This window comes from Alosa pseudoharengus, unplaced genomic scaffold (genome assembly GCF_046254945.1).
Source record: "Alosa pseudoharengus isolate Yale_2024_CS ecotype anadromous, Long Island Sound unplaced genomic scaffold, YU_APseudo_1.1 YU_APseudo_1.1_scf_21, whole genome shotgun sequence".
NCBI lineage: Eukaryota > Metazoa > Chordata > Actinopteri > Clupeiformes > Clupeidae > Alosa > Alosa pseudoharengus.
In genome coordinates, this window is record NW_027468674.1 from 2,521,942 (window position 1) to 2,542,652 (window position 20,711).

At 41.5% G+C, this 20,711-nt stretch overlaps 1 protein-coding gene and 2 long non-coding RNA genes across 4 annotated transcripts in view; 1 reads left to right on the forward strand and 2 right to left on the reverse strand.

Annotated features, from left to right (window-relative positions):
* Positions 1–20,711, reverse strand: part of LOC143137445 (lipopolysaccharide-induced tumor necrosis factor-alpha factor homolog) — a 70,603-nt gene that overhangs the window by 9,635 nt on the left and 40,257 nt on the right. For both annotated transcript variants that reach the window (XM_076297642.1, XM_076297641.1), the window contains exons 2-3: positions 13,952–14,115; positions 10,116–10,199 (exon numbers count right to left, since the gene is read on the reverse strand). In XM_076297642.1, the coding sequence (XP_076153757.1) occupies positions 10,116–10,199; positions 13,952–14,078 (211 nt within the window). In that variant the 5' untranslated portion in view covers positions 14,079–14,115. The remainder of the gene's footprint in view (positions 1–10,115; positions 10,200–13,951; positions 14,116–20,711) is intronic.
* LOC143137447 (uncharacterized) lies at positions 4,444–6,273 on the forward strand. Its single transcript, XR_012989962.1, has 2 exons — positions 4,444–4,825; positions 5,782–6,273. It is a non-coding gene; the product is annotated as an uncharacterized LOC143137447 (long non-coding RNA).
* On the reverse strand, positions 6,020–7,370 carry LOC143137446 (uncharacterized). The gene is made up of 3 exons (XR_012989961.1): positions 7,067–7,370; positions 6,275–6,419; positions 6,020–6,109 (listed from the first exon to the last, which is right to left on the reverse strand). It is a non-coding gene; the product is annotated as an uncharacterized LOC143137446 (long non-coding RNA).

Below are 20,711 nucleotides of genomic sequence, written 5' to 3' on the forward strand. Positions count from 1 at the left end.
GTGTAGGAATGCAGCCATCAAATCCTGCTTAGGCCTACTAAACAGGCCTATTCTGGTGTGTTCGTCTGTTCCAAATGGCTGAAGTGTTAGGCCCACATAGCTACCTGATACAACTTTAAAATAGCAAGGTTACCACTAAAACTACAGCAGGCGACTAGGCTAATTAAAACAAACAAAATAAATAGGCTACTTTAAGGGCGTAGCCAGAAATTATAATTAAGATGTGCCGGTGGCATCAACCCAGTACAAGTGAGGGGCGCATATGACAGGTGGAACGCAAATGACCTGTAAATGTAAACACTATATATACACTGTATATCAGGGCTCTCAAAATGAACGTGATCGCGTAATGACAATCAAAAACCGCACGTTAATATGCTAGGCTTACTCGCAAGAATAATTCTTCAGAGGCTGCACCATATAATTCTTTTTAAAACGTAAATGTAGATCTAATTAGAAAAAAAAATCCATAAATCTATTTTAAGTTAGAATAAAAAACTTAGAATGCAGTTCCTATTTTAGAGATTGGTTTTATTGTAGGCCTAGGTCTAAATCAACACGTGAACTAGGCTTTATTTATTGATTAGCAAACTGTGTAACCGATTGGCCGAAGTAGCTTGAGCTGTTAATACTTGGGAAAATATCCTTTGAACAGACATCAGGAACCACGATCAGTGAGGAACAGGAGTTACCTCCACTTACTTTAGGCTACTCCTAATTTGCTGTGCAAACAGTCATTTCAGGGTCTCCGATGACGCGTCCATAATGCGTGCTGACTGCGTTTTGATGCTAGTGCAAGACGGCGGGGCTTGGATTTAAACATGTAAACAATTTCATCATCGATTGCTTTCAGGAGCTTCTGGGAAATGGAGTTGCCTTAATTTATTTAGAGAGTGAATAAACTTATGAAACAGAGAAGTATCGTCATGTAATCCATTGATTTCAACAATGTAACTGTATTCTAAATACCAACTATTTAACTTGTAACTGTATCGGAATACAGTTACTCATAATTTGTATTCTGAATACGTAACGCCGGTACATGTATTCCGTTACTCCCCAACACTGTGCACATTAGGGGTAAAGGTGGCACCTACGCCTCCATATGTAGAGGCTGCCACTTGCCCTTGCCATTTAATCTACTAAACCCCTCTTCTACTGCACTTTTTACCCCCCCCCCCCCCATAAATGCACAAATAGGCTGACACCAGACATAATTTCAATGCATTTCTTACATCCAGTAGCTATATGCATGTGACAATAAACTTCCTTGTATCCTTGTATCTTGGTCAACACAACTAATTGTGGACGATGCTACATGGCTTCACATCCCAGATATAATAAAGAGAAATAACTGGGCAAGCTTACAGGCAACCACCACAACTAACCTGTTCCACTAAACCATGCTTTACTAAAAGCTAGCAGAGTATATAGCCTACACACATTTGCACTCGTCTATTATTTGAACTCATTGGCAAAGTGGTCGTGGTCCGCCTGATCTTATTATTATTACAGTGCAACTTTGTAACTTTTATACTTTTTAAACTATTAATTAAAAACTACTCAAAATTTCCCCATGGACTTAACATTGGCTGATGACATCACAATCGGGCTGTTAAGCAATTAGACTCCTAGGCCAGGTGTTCCGGCCACCTGCATCAACTGTCAGTTTCTCAGGCTTTAACTCATTGAGTGCCAAAAACGTAATATTACGTTTTTCCTTCCCATGCGTTGAGTGCAAAAAAGGTAATATTACGTTTTTAGCTTTTTTTTTAAATTACGAAACTAGACACTCTAACACAGCGTTTCGCAAACTATGGGCCGCGGAGCCGTGGAGTGAAATTAGGCCTGGTGCTTCGTGTGATAATTTGCTGCGCAATTGATCAAGGAACCGCGGACCGACAGAAAAAGAAAACAAACGTTTCTGCACGAAAATACTTAATTCGATGTCATTAGACATAGAGCCAGGGGCGATTCTAGATCTAGAGCTTTGCTGGGGCACAGGCCCCCAACTCCCAATAGCCTACATTAAAAAAAAAAAAAATGTGCGCGCAATATGAAATAAATGGCTAGCCTACGGGTAGGCTACAAGCTTCAAAATCATTATTGTCACTGTCATACTGTAGGACCAGCACTCTCCCTCAAGTAGCAGCCACTATCTCACTGCATGAATTTAATAGGCTTTCCTACTAACACAGGGGAAGCTTATTTTTAGTCAAAATTGCGATATACTTCCCTCCCAGGCAAGGGTCCTATAGTCATCCTGGCAATACTGCAGTTCTTTGTAGCTTAAATAGCCTACTAAAGCCTTCATACTGACTTTTGGTGATAATTTCCAAATGTAGCCTATAATAATCTGCACAGAATCAGACTCTGATTCTGTGTAGATTATTATAGGCTACATTTGCAAATGCAGCAAACTTATTTAAGTTTGCCATTAAACCATAGATCAAATCACAGCACTGGCTACCAACATAAATGTTAATGTTATCGTTAATGTGGGCAATTATCATACCTCCCTCATCCTCCTCATCTCTCCTCACTGTCCTCACATCTCTGAATAGTTTATCAGAAGGCTATGTTTAGTTTTACAGTAGGACAGCTTCACAAACAGTATAAGTTACTTTTACAGGACTCTCTCTACAGTATACGTAAATCATTATTAATTCTCCGCATGTGTGCATGCAGCCTACGCATGGTGTGAGTGTGTGTGTGAGGGAGAGAGCACTAGCTGGTAAACTGTTGCTAAATTTAGGCTACAATGACGCTAAGCATTGAAAAACAGATGCTAATTATGTGGGCAACATTCTCTAACAGCGATCAACTTGTCATTTTTTCTGTCAAACAAGCTGTGAATTTGTTGTAACATTAAAACAGGGGACGACTTACTCTGCGCTCAAAGTGATGTGATGAGCTCCAGCAGTTTCCACAATACAACGAAACACTCGGAAGAATCATGTGAACGATTTTCATTGGATGTTGCGTTCAATCTTACCCAGCTACAGAGGTGCTATTTTCTGATTGGCTATTATGGCCCCTTTCTTTTTTTCCCTTTTTTATTTTTATTGGCTGGTAAGTGACAGGCTCGAGTCATGACTAAAGCAGGCACGGAGATGCGCTCATGAATGCCGTTTCCAGTGAGAGCAGCGCTAGAATTTTACTGGGGCACTAGAGACTTTTACTAAGGCACGTGCCCCAGTGAATAAGGTCTAGTGACGCCCCTGCATAGAGCCGTACAATTAAGTAGTGGTATGAGCGTTCATTCAATGCATGCGTGCACGCGACAGAAACCGAAACTACCCGATAACGTTGGTAGCAAAGCTCCGCTTCAACCTGTCGGAAGGCTGTTTAATTAATAGATTTAATAGAACTATGTGGATTCTTGCAATTTCCATACAAACAGAGCAGAGACATAATACACTGTCTAGCATTGAGTGAAAACGCACAATCTGGACATTTTATCTGGACATTTTATCATAACTCGGTTGCCGCTTTGGGTCGAATCAGTGACGCATGCACGTCAGCTCAAAACCAGGCCATTTTCGTGCGTCTATCACTAGGTGGCAGTCTCGCCAGGTCACTTCCCGGAAACTTTACACGCAACACTTCATATTTCATGAAAGACGTTATCCATTTCTAGAAAATAAACAGCGATTTTGATGAAAACTAGCCACTGTTTAGCTTGGGATTTCTCAGGAACAGAGGCGTGTAGAAATACACGGTTTGCACCCACTGAGAGCTTAATGTCTCACCTTTTAAACGAGCCATTGTATGTGTTCATAGCTATAACACAGAATATGCTGTGGCTGTACAAAAATCATCAACAATGGTCTAGATTGCTGGCACTCTAGGACAAAGCTTCCGAAAACAGCTTGGCATTCAATGAGTTAAGCATACAGTGTCATTCTCACATCTTGTTCAACTGTTTCCTCTGTCCACAACATAATTTAACCATTTAAACTATCCACCTATGTAATTGTTCAGTCATTCCAACTATATTAAACCTCATTTACCTAGCAAATCATTTAACCTTTTAAACTATCCACCTATTTAACTGTTCAGTCATTCCAACTATATTAAACCTCATCTAGGCCTACCTCGCAAATAATTTAACCTTTTAAACTATCCACCTATTTAACTGTTCAGTCATTCCAACTATATTAAACCTCATCTACCTAGTTCAGTCATTCCAACTATATTAAACCTCATCTACCTAGCAAATAATTTAACCATTTAAACTATCCACCTATTTAACTGTTCAGTCATTCCAACAATATTAAACCTCATCTACCAAGCAAATAAGTTAACCATTTAAACTATCCATCTATTTAACTGTTCAATCATTCCAACTATATTAAACCTCATCTACCTTGCAAATAATTTAACCATTTAAACTATCCACCTATTTAACTGTTCAGTCATTCCAACTATATTAAAGGAGACATATTATACCTCTTTTTAAACAAGTTAGAATAGGTCTATGGGCTATACAAAACATGTTCATAAAGTTTTTTGCACAAAATCAATCTCACATAAAGAGATCTCTGCAGCCTAATTCTTGCCAGCTTCAGTCCCTTTCAGAATGAGCCGTTTAAGGACTCTATCACTTTTATGCAAATAAGCTACTGCTGACCACGCCCCACCTGTCAGATGTTTACGCTGTTCGTTTTCTTCACGTGAAAACCTCCACTGCTTGGGTGAAAATGACAGAATACAGAGGCGCACTCTAGCCCAACATTTTCGACCCAGAGTCGGACCCAGATCAAGATGAAGAGGAGCCACCTGCAGAAACACCTTCACGAATGCTGCAAGCAGTTTCTAAATGGTTTGTTAACTTTTTAAATCAATGTATTTGCTATCTCTCCTACGTGCCAAATTAGTCTTGGCTATTAGCCTTCACCCTGTTCAGCCTGTTACGAAGTAAATGTAATGTAATTTTTCGTGACAAAGCCAGTCTTTTTACAATATTTAACATTTGCTTGTATTTGAAACTTCACTAGATTCACAGCACTTGATTAGCTTTTATTATTATTATTTTAATTATATAGGTGTGCTTGTGGATATTGTTGGGCAGTGCCAATTGAGGCAGAGTATATGCTGCCAGGAGATTACACAGGTAACTTTTCTAAGATACAGATAGGCCTGCAAATATCTTACCGTGTTACTAACTTATTTATAAATGAGCTAGCGAGTATGCTGCCATATTACTCACTCATTTACGAATAATGCTAGCGACTGTGCTAGCATAGCACTCACCTTACCATACCATAGCATTATAGATCACACGACGTCTGCAGCAGACGGGTTTATACCCGGTGTGCCTGAATGTTTATTCTCTTCAGAACGCACTGAACATATACAGAGCTGACCATGGGGCCTTACAGCTACGGGGAATAGAGCAGTATGTGTTATTTATTAAGCTACTTATTAGTTTTTCCCAGTGTTTATGAGAAGTGACAGGCTACCGTTTTTATCAGCAAAAACAGATGTTAGTCTTACTAATGTTCATAGGTCACTAATGGCCTTACACACCAACATAAGCCCCAATTGTTGTTTTCTTTCTTTTTATGTATGGCTATTGTCTGCAAATTCAGCAGGTATCAAACATACACTCGTGACACATTTAAATATAAATAAAATTACAATATATTTATTACACAAAACAGAAATAAAACATGACATATGCAATATGACAATTGCACTTTGTGCACTTTGCACTTTTGACAGAACTGACAGATTATGTAACCTGCTAACTACTGCAATGTTTTTTTTTTTTTTTAGTCGTTAAAGATAGCTTGCCTACAGGAGCTTTATCAGTTGGTGTTGGGGATTCCTTGGATGCAGAATAAGGGTCGTCATCCCGTCATGTGTGGTCCTGCGTGTTCGTCGGGAGTTTCCTGACAGCCAAGGACAATACGTGGGCTTCAAACTGCCTCCCCTGGATTGAAGCGAGACACATAGTTGCCGATCACCTCCTCCTCCTTCTCTGGGTGCTCAAACTCTGAGGACAGGTCCGGAGGAATGCTTATTTTCAGGAGTTCCTCCCTGTATGCTTCTTGGTCCACAAAGACCTCGCCCATGATTAAGCCCATCAAGTGTTCCACATACCCTGTGCAATATTTCACAAACACTTCTGTAACTATGTACATAGTTTGTAAAGTATTTCATTGTACATTTATTTATTGTTTTGTTCATTGTAAAGACACCATAGTGCAATAGCATGCAAAATGAACAGATCTTTTATTGTTGATAAATAAAAAATTATGTAACTTACGGAATGTTGTCTCGGTTTTGATGGGTTTCACCCTGCACTCTCCCTGTACTTTGGAAAATGCATCCTGTAGAGAGGGTCCCCAGAGGATAAGGTGGCCTGGTCTCGTGCAGCATCCTCATTGTAATGCAGAGCAGCCAGGTAGAGTCTTGCGCAGTAAAGAGAAAACCAAACATGAAAATAATGGCATGCACATAATATGCACGTTTACTTTGAGCTAAAAACTGAGGCTACAACTTCTTGCACTGTCAGTACTATATCTCGCTTTATTTACAACAGCAAACATTAGCCTAGACCAAGAGCTTACTGGCCACCTTCATTGTAGATAACATGACCATATCTAACTCCTTATCAGTAAGGACAAAACGACTACAAATTGTGACAAACCCTTGCAGCTTAAATGAAATAGAGCTATAGGGGAAATGTGCAAACACTGGATAACGTTATAAAGTGAGGCTACAAGCTAACATTAGCTTATACTAAGGGCTTTTAGCTGTTGGTCGCCTCAATTGTGGATAACATGACAATATTTAATGGAGGTCTAGCGTCTAGACAACATTTTCAAATCATTACTTTCAGATATTATTGACTGGGATTGTCAAATATGACTCGATCGGCTGTGTGCTGCATTTGCAATTTGGAATGGAGAAAATGCTCACTCCAAGCAGATGCAGGGCTAACGTTAGCCGTAATGTTTGCGTTAGCTTGTGCTTAATGGCAAAACACGAACAGCCTAACGTTAGTTCATGCTTAACTGCGATAGAAACACAAAAGTCATTATTTGAAAGTACTTACATGTCTCTCATCTTGTGACTTGCCACGAACAGTAGGTACAGATCCCTCTGTCAAACGAAGTTTGATGGCTAATCCTGCAGTGTACTGTCCTAAGTTTTCAAAGTAGTCTGTCTTGAAGTGGTTCGCACACACCACAACATTTTTGCCGACTGTTGCTGGAACATGGCCATCGACAATGAAGTGGAGCCACTCGGTTCTTCTGTCGTCTTTGGCTGGGAGAAAGTGCAAGGATTTGTGTTGTTCTGTGCAGCCAACAACACAAAACTTCATGTGTGACTTGCTCTTGGTTGTAGTCATTGAGCTTGGTGTCCGTGTGATTTGTAGGTGACTATATCTATAATTTAATTGTTGTTATGAACTGAATATGTGATGATTCTGTGAATACTGGATATGGGGCCCCGTTGTACAATGCCTGCATACCACAAATAGTGCAATCATACAATCAATGAGAGCATGTGATTATAAATTATTTGATGCAACAGTTGCTTTTCTGGACCAGTGAGTGACATTTGGGTAATTTTCTGCAGCACACCTGATGATCTCTCACAGCACACTAATGTGCCCCGGCACAGTGGTTGAAAAACACTGATTTAAACTATCTAAACTATCTATTTAACTGTTCAGTGATTCCAACTATTAAACCTCATCTACCTAGCAACCAATATAGCAACCATGTCAAATACCCTAGTAACAGCCTAGCAACCACTTCCACACTTCCACAACCTAGAAACCAATGAGTTTAACCTAGCAACCAGCATAGCAACCACCACAACTAACCTAGCAACAGCCTAGAAACCACCTAAAGTACCCTAGCAACAGACTAGCAACCATGTCAAATGCCCTAGCAACAGCCTAGCAACCATGCCAAATACCCAGGCAACAGCCTAGCAACCACTTCCACAGTTACAACCTAGCAACCAATATAGCAACCAATGACTTTAACCTAGCAACCAGCATAGCAACTACCACAACTAACCTAGCAACAGACTAGCAACCACCTCAAGTACCCTAGCAACAGCCTATCAACCATGTCAGATACCCTAGCAACCATGTCAAATATCCTAGCAACAGCCTAGCAACCATGTCAAATACCCTAGCAACAGCCTAGCAACCACCAGTTTTCAACCTAGCAACCACCATAGCAACCAACAGGATTACCTAAGCAACCAGCATAACAACCACTTAATTTGGCATAACAACCAACATATGTACCCTAGCAACACTATTGCAACTATATCTGCATTATTTGTTTTTTCTCTGTATGATATTTTACATAATATTTTTTGCATTTTCATGCACTATATTTCCTTCAAGAAATGCTTTTCTAGTTGACATTATTCTGTATTTTGTAAAATGTTTTGTCTATTATATTTGTATTATAATGATAATAATAATAATAATAATAATAATAAAGGTAATAATCATAATAATAATAATAATAATAAGCTTTATTTGTATAGTACCTTTCATACACAGAATGCAGCTCAAAGTGCTTTACATTTGGAGCATTTAACACGGTACCTCTGGGGTTTAGCCTCCATGCTAGTGACAAACGCTAAGACCTATGGGGTTTAAGTCAAGTCAAGTCAAGTGAAATTTATTTATATAGCACATTTCAAAGCAATAGCATTGCACCAAAGTGCTTTACATAAAATAATAATAAAACGCTAGCACCTGCAGTATGGGGTTTAGCATCCTTGCTAGTGACTAACGCTAGCACCTGCCATATGCGGTTTAGCCTCCTTGCTAGTGACAAATGCTAGCACCCATGGGGTTTAGCCTCCTTGCTAGTGACTAACAGACAGAAGCATTCATGAGGTTTAGCGTCCTTGCTAGTGACAAACGCTAAGACCTATGGGGTTTAGCGTCCTTGTTAGTGACAAATGCTAGCACCTATGGAGTTTAGCGTCCTTGCTAGTGACTAACAGACAGAAGCATCCATGGAGTTTAGCCTCCTTGCTAGTGACAAACGCTAAGACCTATGGGGTTTAGCATCCTTGCTAGTGACTAACGCTAGCACCTGCAGTATGGGGTTTAGCCTCCTTGCTAGTGACAAACGCTAGCACCCATGGGGTTTAGCATCCTTGCTAGTGACTAACGCTAGCACCTCTGGGGTTTAGCGTCCTTGCTAGTGACAAATGCTAGCACCTCTGGGGTTTAGCGTCCTTGCAAGTGACTAACAGACAGAAGCATCCATGCTAGTGACAAACGCTAAGACCTATGGGGTTTAGCATCCTTGCTAGTGACTAACGCTAGCACCTCTGGGGTTTAGCGTCCTTGCTATCACGCCCGCCCCCAGTCTGACAGGCTGTAAGTTTGCAGGTTCACAGGCACAGGGCTGTGTGACAGTGTTGTAACACCACACAGCTTACATTTAGACACCACAGTTTCACATTCAGGTCTACAAAACCTGAGAGAACACTCTTGTGTGTGTGTGTGTGTGTGTGTGTGTGTGTGGGTGGGTGAGTGTGTGTGGTTGGGTGAGTGTGACAAGGGGGAATGGAAAGACCACTCTGTGTGTGTATGCGTAGTTGGTGGAGATGGCTGCTGTGAGTGTGTGTTGTTGTGTAGTTAGGCAGTTAAGGTGGAGATGGCTGCTCACCTGTCTGTGTGTGTCTGTTATGTTATTTTATTTGTCCTTGACGGAAATTTGTCCTCTGCATTTGTGTGTGTGTACATCTGTGTGTGTGTGTGTGTGTGTGTGTGGGTGTGTACATCTGTGTGTGTACTTCTGTGTGTGTGTGTGTGTGTGTGTGTGTGTGTGTGTGTGTGTGTGTGTGTGTATATCTGTGTGTGTGTTTCTGTGTGTGTGTGTGTGTGTGGGTGTGTGTGTGTGTACATCTGTGTGTGTACTTCTGTGTGTGTGTGTGTGTGTGTGTGTGTGTGTACATCTGTGTGTGTACTTCTGTGTGTGTGTGTGTGTGTACATCTGTGTGTGTGTGTGTGTGTGTGTGTGTGTGTGTGTGTACATCTGTGTGTGTGTGTACATCTGTGTGTGTGTGTGTGTGTGTGTGTATGTGTGTGTGTGTGTGTGTGTGTGTGCTCTCACCTGTGGGCTGGCCCACGACTGGAGGACCTGCCGGGTACTGACCAGGAGGAGGGTACTGACCAGGGGGAGGGTACTGACCAGGGCCTGGGATAAATACACACACACACACAGACACACACACACATACACACGCGCGCACACACACACACACCCACACACACACATATGGACATACACACATATGGACATAAAAACAATTTTAAATCATTGTTAATGCTTTTTACAGGACATTTGTGAAGCTGATTGTCCCCTTTCAGGAAATCTGGGGACCTTTTGCGGGTACGGCGAATGTGATCACTTAATATATATTTTCTTATCAACTACTGACCCACATATGCATTAAATTAATTTCGGCACAGTGTTTGAGAACTGTGTGTGTGTGTGTGTGTATACATTATGTACATGTGTTTTTGTTTGTTGTTCACATTGTACACCTCCCCAAAAAAGAATGTGTATGTGTGTGTGTGTGTGTGTGTGTGTGTGTGCATTTGCTTTTTTGTTGAGGATGTGTACCTCCACAGTGTACACACTCTGCGCATGTACGCATGTGTAACACCTGTGTGTTCAGCTCTGTGTGTGTGTGTGTGTGTGTGTGTGTGTGTGTGCAAATGCGCATGTGTAACAAATGTGTTGCACTGCCATAAAAAGCCACATCCTGTCAAGGGTCTCACAAGCAGAAATGATGTTGCATTGTGGCAGCTGTTATTTGAGCTCATTCATCGTCCGTCTCAAACAGGGTCTGTTAACCCTTTAGCCTACATAAAAATTTCAAAAGGCCATGGCTTGCAAGTGGTCAGAGACCTACTGTAAATGTGAAAATCATTTAGTATGAACAGAAGTTTATGAAGGGGGTAAATTTACTAATCTAATTTGCATATTATGACGTCACTGGATGGTAACCACCGTGAATTATGCACATTTCAGTATATACTAGATGTTGAACATATTTGAGCAGTTTTACTTTCTTTTTTTGTCATTTCACCGACATAACAAATGAACAGGAATACAGTCACATGTAAACCAACAATAGTAAACTATTACTATAATCACAAACCCTATGCTACTATACAATAAAGTAGCCTGGTCAAATCAGTTCCATATCGCGGGTGACTTTGTAGTTCTTCAGAGCCCTATTTTTACAACCCCTGCTGTCTATACCACGTCCATTACGGACACTATCATCACTATTGCCACTGGCACCTCCAGCTATGTTGGGCAGAGGGTCGAAATAAGCTTGGTATGCTTAGTGGACACTGTCGCAAAGACGTACCTCCATTCACAGACGCACCGTGACTATCAGTCAATAGATGATCGATCATATTCTCCAAAAGGCAGATATTCTCCTTCAGAATCAGAATAGGTGATTAACAGATCCAAGACTTCATCACACGTTAATTTTTTTTTCAACATTTGGTGTATTTCTGCTTCAATTTGTGCAAAACTATGGCCCGCATCGCTTCCACGTCTTCTTCGTGTGTTTCTCGCGTGTTTTTCACATGCTTCCTGAAAACTTTGAAAAAAAAGGTTGAGCTTGAATCGAAGCTCTGGGTGTCTGCCAACTAGTGGTCAAGAGTACAAATGAGATTTTACACTGTACTCGCGTCTATCGTCTGTTTTATTCAGTAATGACGCTTGTCGCAATATTGCGACATGGGCGGTTAGAGGGTTAAAGGGTCTGTCTTAAACATCCCTGCAGTTAAAGGTCAGTCTTAAACATCCCTGCATGTTCCCCAGTTAAAGAGTCAGTCTTAAACATCCCTGCATGTTCCCCAGTTAAAGGGTCAGTCTTAAACATCCCTGCATGTTCCCCAAGTTAAAGGGTCAGTCTTAAACATCCCTGCAGTTAAAGTTCAGTCTTAAACATCCCTGCATGTTCCCCAGTTAAAGGGTCAGTCTTAAACATCCCTGCATGTTCCCCAAGTTAAAGGGTCAGTCATAAACATCCCTGCAGTTAAAAGGTCAGTTATAAACATCCCTGCATGTTTCCCAGTTAAAGGGTCTGTCTTAAACATCCCTGCAGTTAAAGGGTCAGTCTTAAACATCCCTGCATGTTCCCCAGTTAAAGGGTCTGTCTCAAACATCCCTGCATGTTCCCCAGTTAAAGGGTCAGTCTTAAACATCCCTGCAGTTAAAGGGAAACTTGGCAGGATTTCCCCCTCTGCTGGAGAAATTGTGCATTATGCTATTTCAAACTGTGGAAAAAGGTAACGATAAAGCACATGGATTTGTTTACAAGCTAGCAAAACGGTTAGCATAAGTTCGGCAGACAATGTGGATGTTACAAGGTAAGAAACACGATTAAAAACGAGTTTCTTGTTTCTCACTTCTCTTTCCAGGACGATAGTCTCAATGTTGCAAGGTTGGTTTTCCGCCTGGGGACGCTATAGGGGCAGCGGAAAAAGTCACCATTTTCACCGGAACAGGTCATTTAACCATCCAAATGATTTCTAAACGGGTTCATTACGTTGAAATAGTTGCCAACTTTCCCTTTAAAGGGTCAGTCTTAAACATCCCTGCATGTTCCCCAGTTAAAGGGTCAGTCTTAAACATACTTGCATGTTCCCCAGTTAAAGGGTCAGTCTTAAACATCCCTGCATGTTCCCCAGTTAAAGGGTCTGTCTCAAACATCCCTGCATGTTCCCCAGTTAAAGGGTCCGTCTCAAACATCCCTGTATGTTTCCCAGTTAAAGGGTCAGTCTTAAACATCCCTGCATATTCCCCAGTTAAGGGTTGACACGCCACTGTCGCAGGAGATCAATTAAACGTAATTTTACTAACTAATTTGCCCACTGAAATAAATCAGGAAACAGAAGTTAAACAAACGACGGGCACAAAAACCACAAGGACGTAACACCCCCACCACCAAAAAAATCAACATTAAATTACACACCACAGCTACATACATTATATTCAGTGATGGGAATAACAGCGTTATAAATAACGGCGTCACTAGCAGCGTTACTTTTTTTCAGTACCGAGTAATCTAATTGATTTATCTTTCCATCTTAATAACGCCGTTACCGTTAACACGCCGCATTGCCAAAAAATGCGGCGCGTTACTATAATTGAAGCTGTTTTTTTTATCAGACCAAATAGACCTCTGAGCCGAGAGGCAAAGATTTATTCCTTGGTTAGTGGGCAGTGCACGAGACAAGTGCATAAATGCTGACGATTGGCTAAGGTTGAGTAAAATTTCATGGTTAGCATGGGCTGTTTGAGATCTGACTGTCAATCACAGTCTGGTACAGTCTGGTGCTCACTAATGAGCACAAACTCGATGAGAGGGTGCTCGATGGTAGTGGGGGAGGGGCATGAGAGTCCCTTCAATCTGTCAGACTTGCCAACTGCAGCTTTGAGCATTTAAAAATGTACTTGAAAGTAACGCAATAGCTACTTTCTGAAGTAACTAGTTACTTTTAAAATTTGAACCTGAGTAAGTAATTTAGTTACTTTTTGAGAGTAACTAGTAAATGTAACTAATTACATTTTAAAAGTAACTTGCCCAACACTGATTATATTTAAATTTAATCAAAGCGACTTAGCGACTTGTCAGTTATATTAGCAGGGCCACTGTCCCGAGAGCAGGGGCACAGCGGTGGAAGCTAGCTAACACCCCGGAGACAACTTCTAACAAATTAAGATGACACACTAGTTGTACGCCACTTGTCAGACATACACACACAGACACTACCAAGACTGCCTCCTGACTAAAATGTGTTTGTGTGTCTGTTGGTCATGCTTACCAGGGGGGTACAGGCCTGTGTGTGTGTGTGTGTGTGTGTGTGTGTGTGTGTGTGTGTGTGTGTGTGTGTGTGTGTGCGCGCGTGTGTCTTTACCTGGGGGGTATGGGCCTGGCTGGTAACCAGGCTGAAAACCGGGCTGAAACCCGGGCTGGGGGCCAACTGCAGTACCCCCATAGTCCATCATGGGGCCAGGGTAGGGAGGGGCCGAGTCCTTCTCCATATTGACACTACAAAGAAACTCCCTCACACACTCGTACCTTCAAACATACAATAACACACACACACACACACACACACACACACACACAAATATGTTTCAATGTCAACAGTCTCCATTTGAATGGTCATGCCAATAAAGCATTTTGAACTGAGAGAGAGAGAGAGAGATTTCAACACACTTTTTTCACAAACATGACTGACATCATAAATTATTTCTGAAGTATGTAAAGAATTTAATTTAAATTTGAGAGGAGCGGAAGGAAGCCAAGGAACTAGTGTTGCACGGTGCACCGATACTTCAAAAGTATCGCGATTCTCGCAAATTAAAAACGTCACGATACCTAAATTTCTTAGTACCGATACTTCTAAAATGACTGCGTTCCAGATTTGTAAGAGACGTATTTCATGTTGGTGTGTGCAACGCACGCTTCCAGTGCCTCCCTGTGGACGTCTGTGTTTTTTCTCCTCACGCACGCAGCAAAGAAGCTGCAGCTGTCATGTGCCCAACACTACAGCGAGATGGCTGCATGTGCGAGCACAAGTGATACTGTGGCCGCCGGTCCACGACTGGTAGAAAAAGATGACGCGAGGAGTGAAATATGGAAGTACTTTGCACACCTTGCTGACAGTGAGGGCAAAGCTACCGATAAGGAGTGAAATATGGAGGTACTTTGCACACCTTGCTGACAGTGAGGGCAAAGCTACCGATAAGTCCAGACCTGTTTGTCGCCAGTGCTACAAACAAATGCGAACAAAGGGAGCCAACAAGGGAGAAAACGCTGCCGCCGACGTCACTGCCAAAGTTTGACAAGCCTGACAGCGCAATTAGTTTTAGAAGGGTTTAGGACCGTCAATGCTATATCATATTTTTTCCGAGTTTCCGGTTCCGGTCCGGTCGGCGTGCTCCGTATGTAACTACCTAAACTTCCAAACTTATCTATCTTAAAATCTCCTTGTTACCATCTACTTTCTACGGATTTACTGGCTACTGATTATATCTTGTGAACAAACTGTTGCATAAACTGTTGTTGCTCGAGGCTTTGGATTATCGGACTCTATAACCTTGATCGCCAAACTTTTCTGTCAAACGTTAACGTGAAACGATTAAGCCAGCATCAAGGGCTGCAAATAATACCGGGCCAAGGAAACGCTATCTGGAAGAAGAAAGCATCAAATTCCTTCTAACGTCTCTCAGAACTAGTGACTCAATATAAAAGTGAGTAATCTCAGATTACTCACCCGCTACCTGTGTTCGAGTTATCAAGGAACTGCACGATATCGCTGTTGCTAGCCAACTAGCAAACAAACGTTTAAAAGAAAGTTGACACCGACGAGCCCTCGCCGCGACACGATGCCTCCCCTCAGCTGTGCACCAGGCTGCGACTCATACGTTCTTCTCAGCGAAAAGATAGTGGAACTCGAAGCCAGAATAGCGACCCTCCATCAGATTGAGAAGGATGAACAGTTCCTCGACACCATTCTCTCCGTAAGTAACGTTACCTCTCTTACACACACTAATGCCAGATGCCCTGATTTCACTCTGTCCTCCAATACTTTAACCATGCCATGCACTAATGCAACTTCTGTCCCTGTTGCCTCTCCCCGGCCTCTGCTGAGAACCAAGCCTGCTCTGCTGGCCAGCTCCACTCCACATCAGCCTGAGCCATGGCGTAGAAGCAAGCATCACAAGCACGGCAGACGGTCCGGACGGCACTCAGGCCCAGCCCAACCTATACGACTGGAAAACCGCTACGCCATTCTGACCGAGGATGAGGAGCCCCTCCTGCCCCGAGACAACCATCCTGGTCCCTCCTCAAAGTCGGCGCCCCCCCGACCCCCACCTCCCCGGACCTCATCAACCTCCACCCTGGTCATGGGCAGTTCCATGGTTAGAGACCTCTGCATTCCCCCATCATGTAGCGGTCCCTCCAAGGTCTACTGCTTCCCTGGTGCCAAGGTCCTAGACATCCAGCAGAAACTCCCAAGCATCCTGGCCTGCCACACCAAGGTCAACAACATCATCGTACACGTGGGCACAAACGACATCAGAGATAAGCAGTCAGTAGCACTGCAGGAAACTACAAAACTCTCATCACCACCCTGATGGGCACAGAAAAATGCTTTGTCATCTCTGGGCCTCTCCCTACCTACAGAAAAGGTGCTGAGAGATGGTCCAGACTGTTCGATCTCCACACCTGGCTCAAACGCTACTGCGCTTTCCTAAGCATCCCCTATGTCAACAACTGGGGCTTGTTCTGGGAGAGGCCCAGTATGCTGAAGCGTGATGGTCTCCACCCAAACCAACATGGAGCCAGGCTACTCTCTGACAACATAGCGTCCACACTGAGGCATTGACATTCTGTAGAAAATATTACAGATTCACGCCCCCCAGGTATTGATTCGAATGGCATTATACATGTGGATGGGTCTGAGAATGTTTTCTGCAGGGTAACATACAATACTACTACCATAGATCAAGCTGCTTCATGCAATAGCATGACTTATGCTTATAGTTCTATTCCAACGTTGATTTCTACCAAACGTATAGTAAAAAGAAAAGACAAATTTAAAACTAGAAACCTAACAAATATTCTTTCCATACCTCAGCATATTCCTCAAAAGCCAGAGGCATTTTCAGCTAACATGGGTTTACTGAATATAGGTGCACTTACTACCAAAACCTTTGCAATCAATGATTTTATTAGTGAAAAACAATTGGATTTTCTGTTTCTTGTTGAAACCTGGCTGACTTCAGACAGCGAAGCTGTTCTTGTTGAAACTTGTCCCCCAAATTATAATTTCTTCCACTCAATTAGACAAGGCAAACGAGGTGGTGGAATTGCCTCCATTCTCTCAAACAAATATAGTTGCACTAGAGTCAACTTTGGTGAATTCGCTTCCTTTGAGTACATTGCCCTCACTCTGAAGGCTGACCCAGCTGTACTTCTATTAACCTTATACCGCCCTCCTAAACTATGGGCTGGCTTTCTCGACCAGTTTTCTGAACTTATGTCGCTCATCATCACTAGCTATGATCGGATAATTGTAAATGGCGACTTTAATATTCATGTCAATAAGACAACTGATGCTAAAGCCAGTAAGTTCCTTAATGTGTTGGACAGTTTGGAGCTAAAGCAGCATGTTACAGGACCCACCCACAACCTTGGCAACACCCTCGATCTAGTCATTTCTAGAGGGATAGAAGTCACAGACTTATCAATAAATGATATAAATATGTCTGATCATTATTGTGTATCTTTTAATATAGTACTACATACTCCAAAAATTCATCCCGAAATTGCAATCAAATCGCGACTCTTGGACATTAGAGCAGAACAGCAGTTCATAGCTCTTATAGACACCATAAATTTAGATATTTTACATCATCCCATTGATCAAATGGTAGAGGCTCTCAATCATGAATTAGGCGCTATGCTTGATAGAGTGGCACCCTTAAAGACTAAAAAAAGGCCCTGTAGCAAACTGACACCTTGGATGAACGAAAATATCCATGATCTAAAAAGATCATGTAGAAAAGCTGAGAGAACATGGAGAAAAACTAAGTTACAGGTTCACCGTGCCATTCTAAAAGAAAAAATAGCAAATTATAATAGAGCTATTCGGAATGAGAGAAGGAACCACTTCTCTAAGGTAATTGCTGAAAACAGTGGAAACTCTAGGGTGTTGTTCTCTACCATTAATAGGCTATTGCATCAAACACCTTTTGATACACTCAGTCAGGCATCCTCTCTAAGATGCGAAGAATTTGCAGACTTCTTCAAAAACAAAGTAATTTCTATAAGGGAGGCTATTGGTAACACAAGTAATATGTTTGATAGTACACCCAAAAACAGCCCCCCAAAATTAAGGTCCTTTAGCAATATTACTCAATCTGAGCTTGATAAAATTATAACTCAAACCGGCTCCTCAACATGTGTTTTAGATCCAATCCCTACTAGATTCCTCAAAAAAGTATATGATAGCTTAGCTCCCTTTATTCTCAAGGTAATAAATACCTCATTAGAAACAGGTATATTTCCAACTGCTTTTAAAACCGCTGTTGTGAAACCTTTACTTAAAAAGTCAAATCTCGACCATACCAATCTGAGCAACTACAGGCCTATATCAAATCTACCGTTCCTGAGCAAAGTACTTGAAAAAGTTGTTTGTAATCAGTTAAATACCTTCCTCAACGAAAACAGTATCCTTGAAAAATTCCAATCAGGTTTTAGATCAAATCACAGCACAGAAATGGCTCTAGTAAAAATAGTCAATGATCTCAGACTGGCTACTGACTCAAACAAAGTCTCAATCCTTATTCTTCTGGATTTGAGTGCGGCATTTGACACCATTGATCATAGCATCCTAATTCACCGCCTTGCGAAGTGGGTGGGTCTCTCTGATAATGCTCTAAACTGGTTTCAAACCTACATTACTGGCAGAGATTTTTATATCAGTCTAGGAGATCATGTATCTGAAAAACATGACTTGCCTTTTGGTGTGGCCCAGGGGAGCTGCCTTGGTCCCCTGCTATTTTCCCTATATATGCTTCCATTGGGAAATGTCATAAGTCAGCATAATGTAAACTTCCATAGCTACGCAGATGATACCCAATTGTATATTTCTGTGGAGCCAACCAACCCAGATGGCCTTTGCTCCCTCACTGCATGCCTAACCTCCATTAATCAGTGGATGAGCAAAAATGTTCTGAAACTAAATGATGACAAAACAGAGGTACTTTTGGTGGGACCAAAACTAAAGCGAGATATTGTTCTTAGTAATCTGGGGAACTTGGCACACCAGGTCAAAACAAAAGTAACAAGCCTCGGTGTCATCTTAGATGCAGAGTTAAGTTTTAAGCCCCATATCAGTAAAGTTACTCAAACAGCCTATTTCCACCTGAGAAACATTGCCAAAGTGTGGCCCTTTTTAACTCAACAAGATGCAGAAAAACTAATTCACGCCTTTATCACTAGCAGGTTAGACTACTGCAATGCACTTTTCACTGGTCTTCCCAAAAAACATCTAAAGAAATTGGCACTCATACAGAACTCTGCGGCTAGACTTTTAACTAAGACTAAGAAGAGAGAACACATCACCCCTGTGTTGGCTGAACTGCACTGGCTCCCTATTTCCTATAGAATTGATTTTAAGGTTATGTTAATTACTTACAAAGCTCTGAATGGCACAGCACCTTCATATATCTCTGAGCTTTTAATATCTTATCAACCACAAAGGAAACTTAGATCATCCAATTCTAATCTTTTAATTGTACCCAAAGTGCTCCACAAACAAAGTGGAGAAGCTGCTTTTATCCATTATGCCCCCAAACTATGGAACACCCTGCCTCTGTACATCAAGCAGGCGAGTTCAGTAAATATTTTTTAAAAAGATCTGAAAACATACCTGTACAGGAAAGCTTTTAGTTAACTCGTCTTATCCTGTAGACTACTTTTTCAGATTATTCTACATCTGCTGCTATTGGAGGGCGCAGCCAGCCAGAAGCAGATGGGCTCCCCCTATTAAGTCAGGTTCTGCTCAAGGTTTCTTCCTGGAATATGGGAGTTTTTCCTTGCCACAGTTGCCATATGGCGTGCTTGTGGGGGGTAAGAGGGTTAAGGCTGCCAGTCTTATGACATGTCATTTTCTATATTTTTGATATGTTGCTGAGTGGATCATAAACGGCCCCAGCAATGAAGAAATGTGATTGATAATGACTGACTGACTATTATTGTGTTACATGCTTCAAATGTAAAGCACTTTGAGCTGCATTCTGTGTATGAAAGGTGCTATACAAATAAAGCTTATTATTATATTATTATTATTAACACCTCGAACCTGGCGAAACACTTGGCCGACAAGCACGCCGAGTTGTACAAGGAGTTTAAAGACCGACAGGTTAGTATGTGAAAGATAACACGATCACATTCATGCTCTTAAATAAGTGAAATGAAAAGGCTATCTAGAGATATAGTAGGCCTAGGCTAACTATGGGCATTATCCTCATGGCTAACCAGTAGCCTGCCTGCCTACGTCTAATTCAACATCTCTGAAAACGCAGCTTTCATAGATAACGTTCTTAATTTGCAAGCTGCTAAAATAAAGCATGCATCAGCTAAAATGATCTATAGGCTATATGATTATAATCAGAGAATGTGCATGTTTGTCAGTGACTTATTTATATTAGATTATTACAGCATTTAAAGAGCACAGACCTACGCAAAGTAGGTGTATTTGTGTGATGGACTCAAATTATAAAGTTCAAAGAATCCATCAAAGAAATCAGACATTGAAGTACAGGAAACATTAGCCTATATTAATCCATTTATCAGCTTAAATAACATTAGGTTAACTCATTATTTCCTACTATTAATTATGATAATGTTATGGCTAAGTGAATGTTAGCAGTTATAAGCACTATATCACTAACCATTGCATAGCCTACATGTTATGTTAAGTCAGTCAAAAGTTATTGTTACCATCACACATAAACTTTTTAGGTCCTCCGTTATGATAAATTTATCACCATCATATTTGAAATATTTCCATTTTCTTCCTCTACAGAAGTCTGCAGCCACGGGCTCCGAAAGAGCAACTCCTCAAAGGCAGCAGCCAACTCAGCAGCCAACCCTCC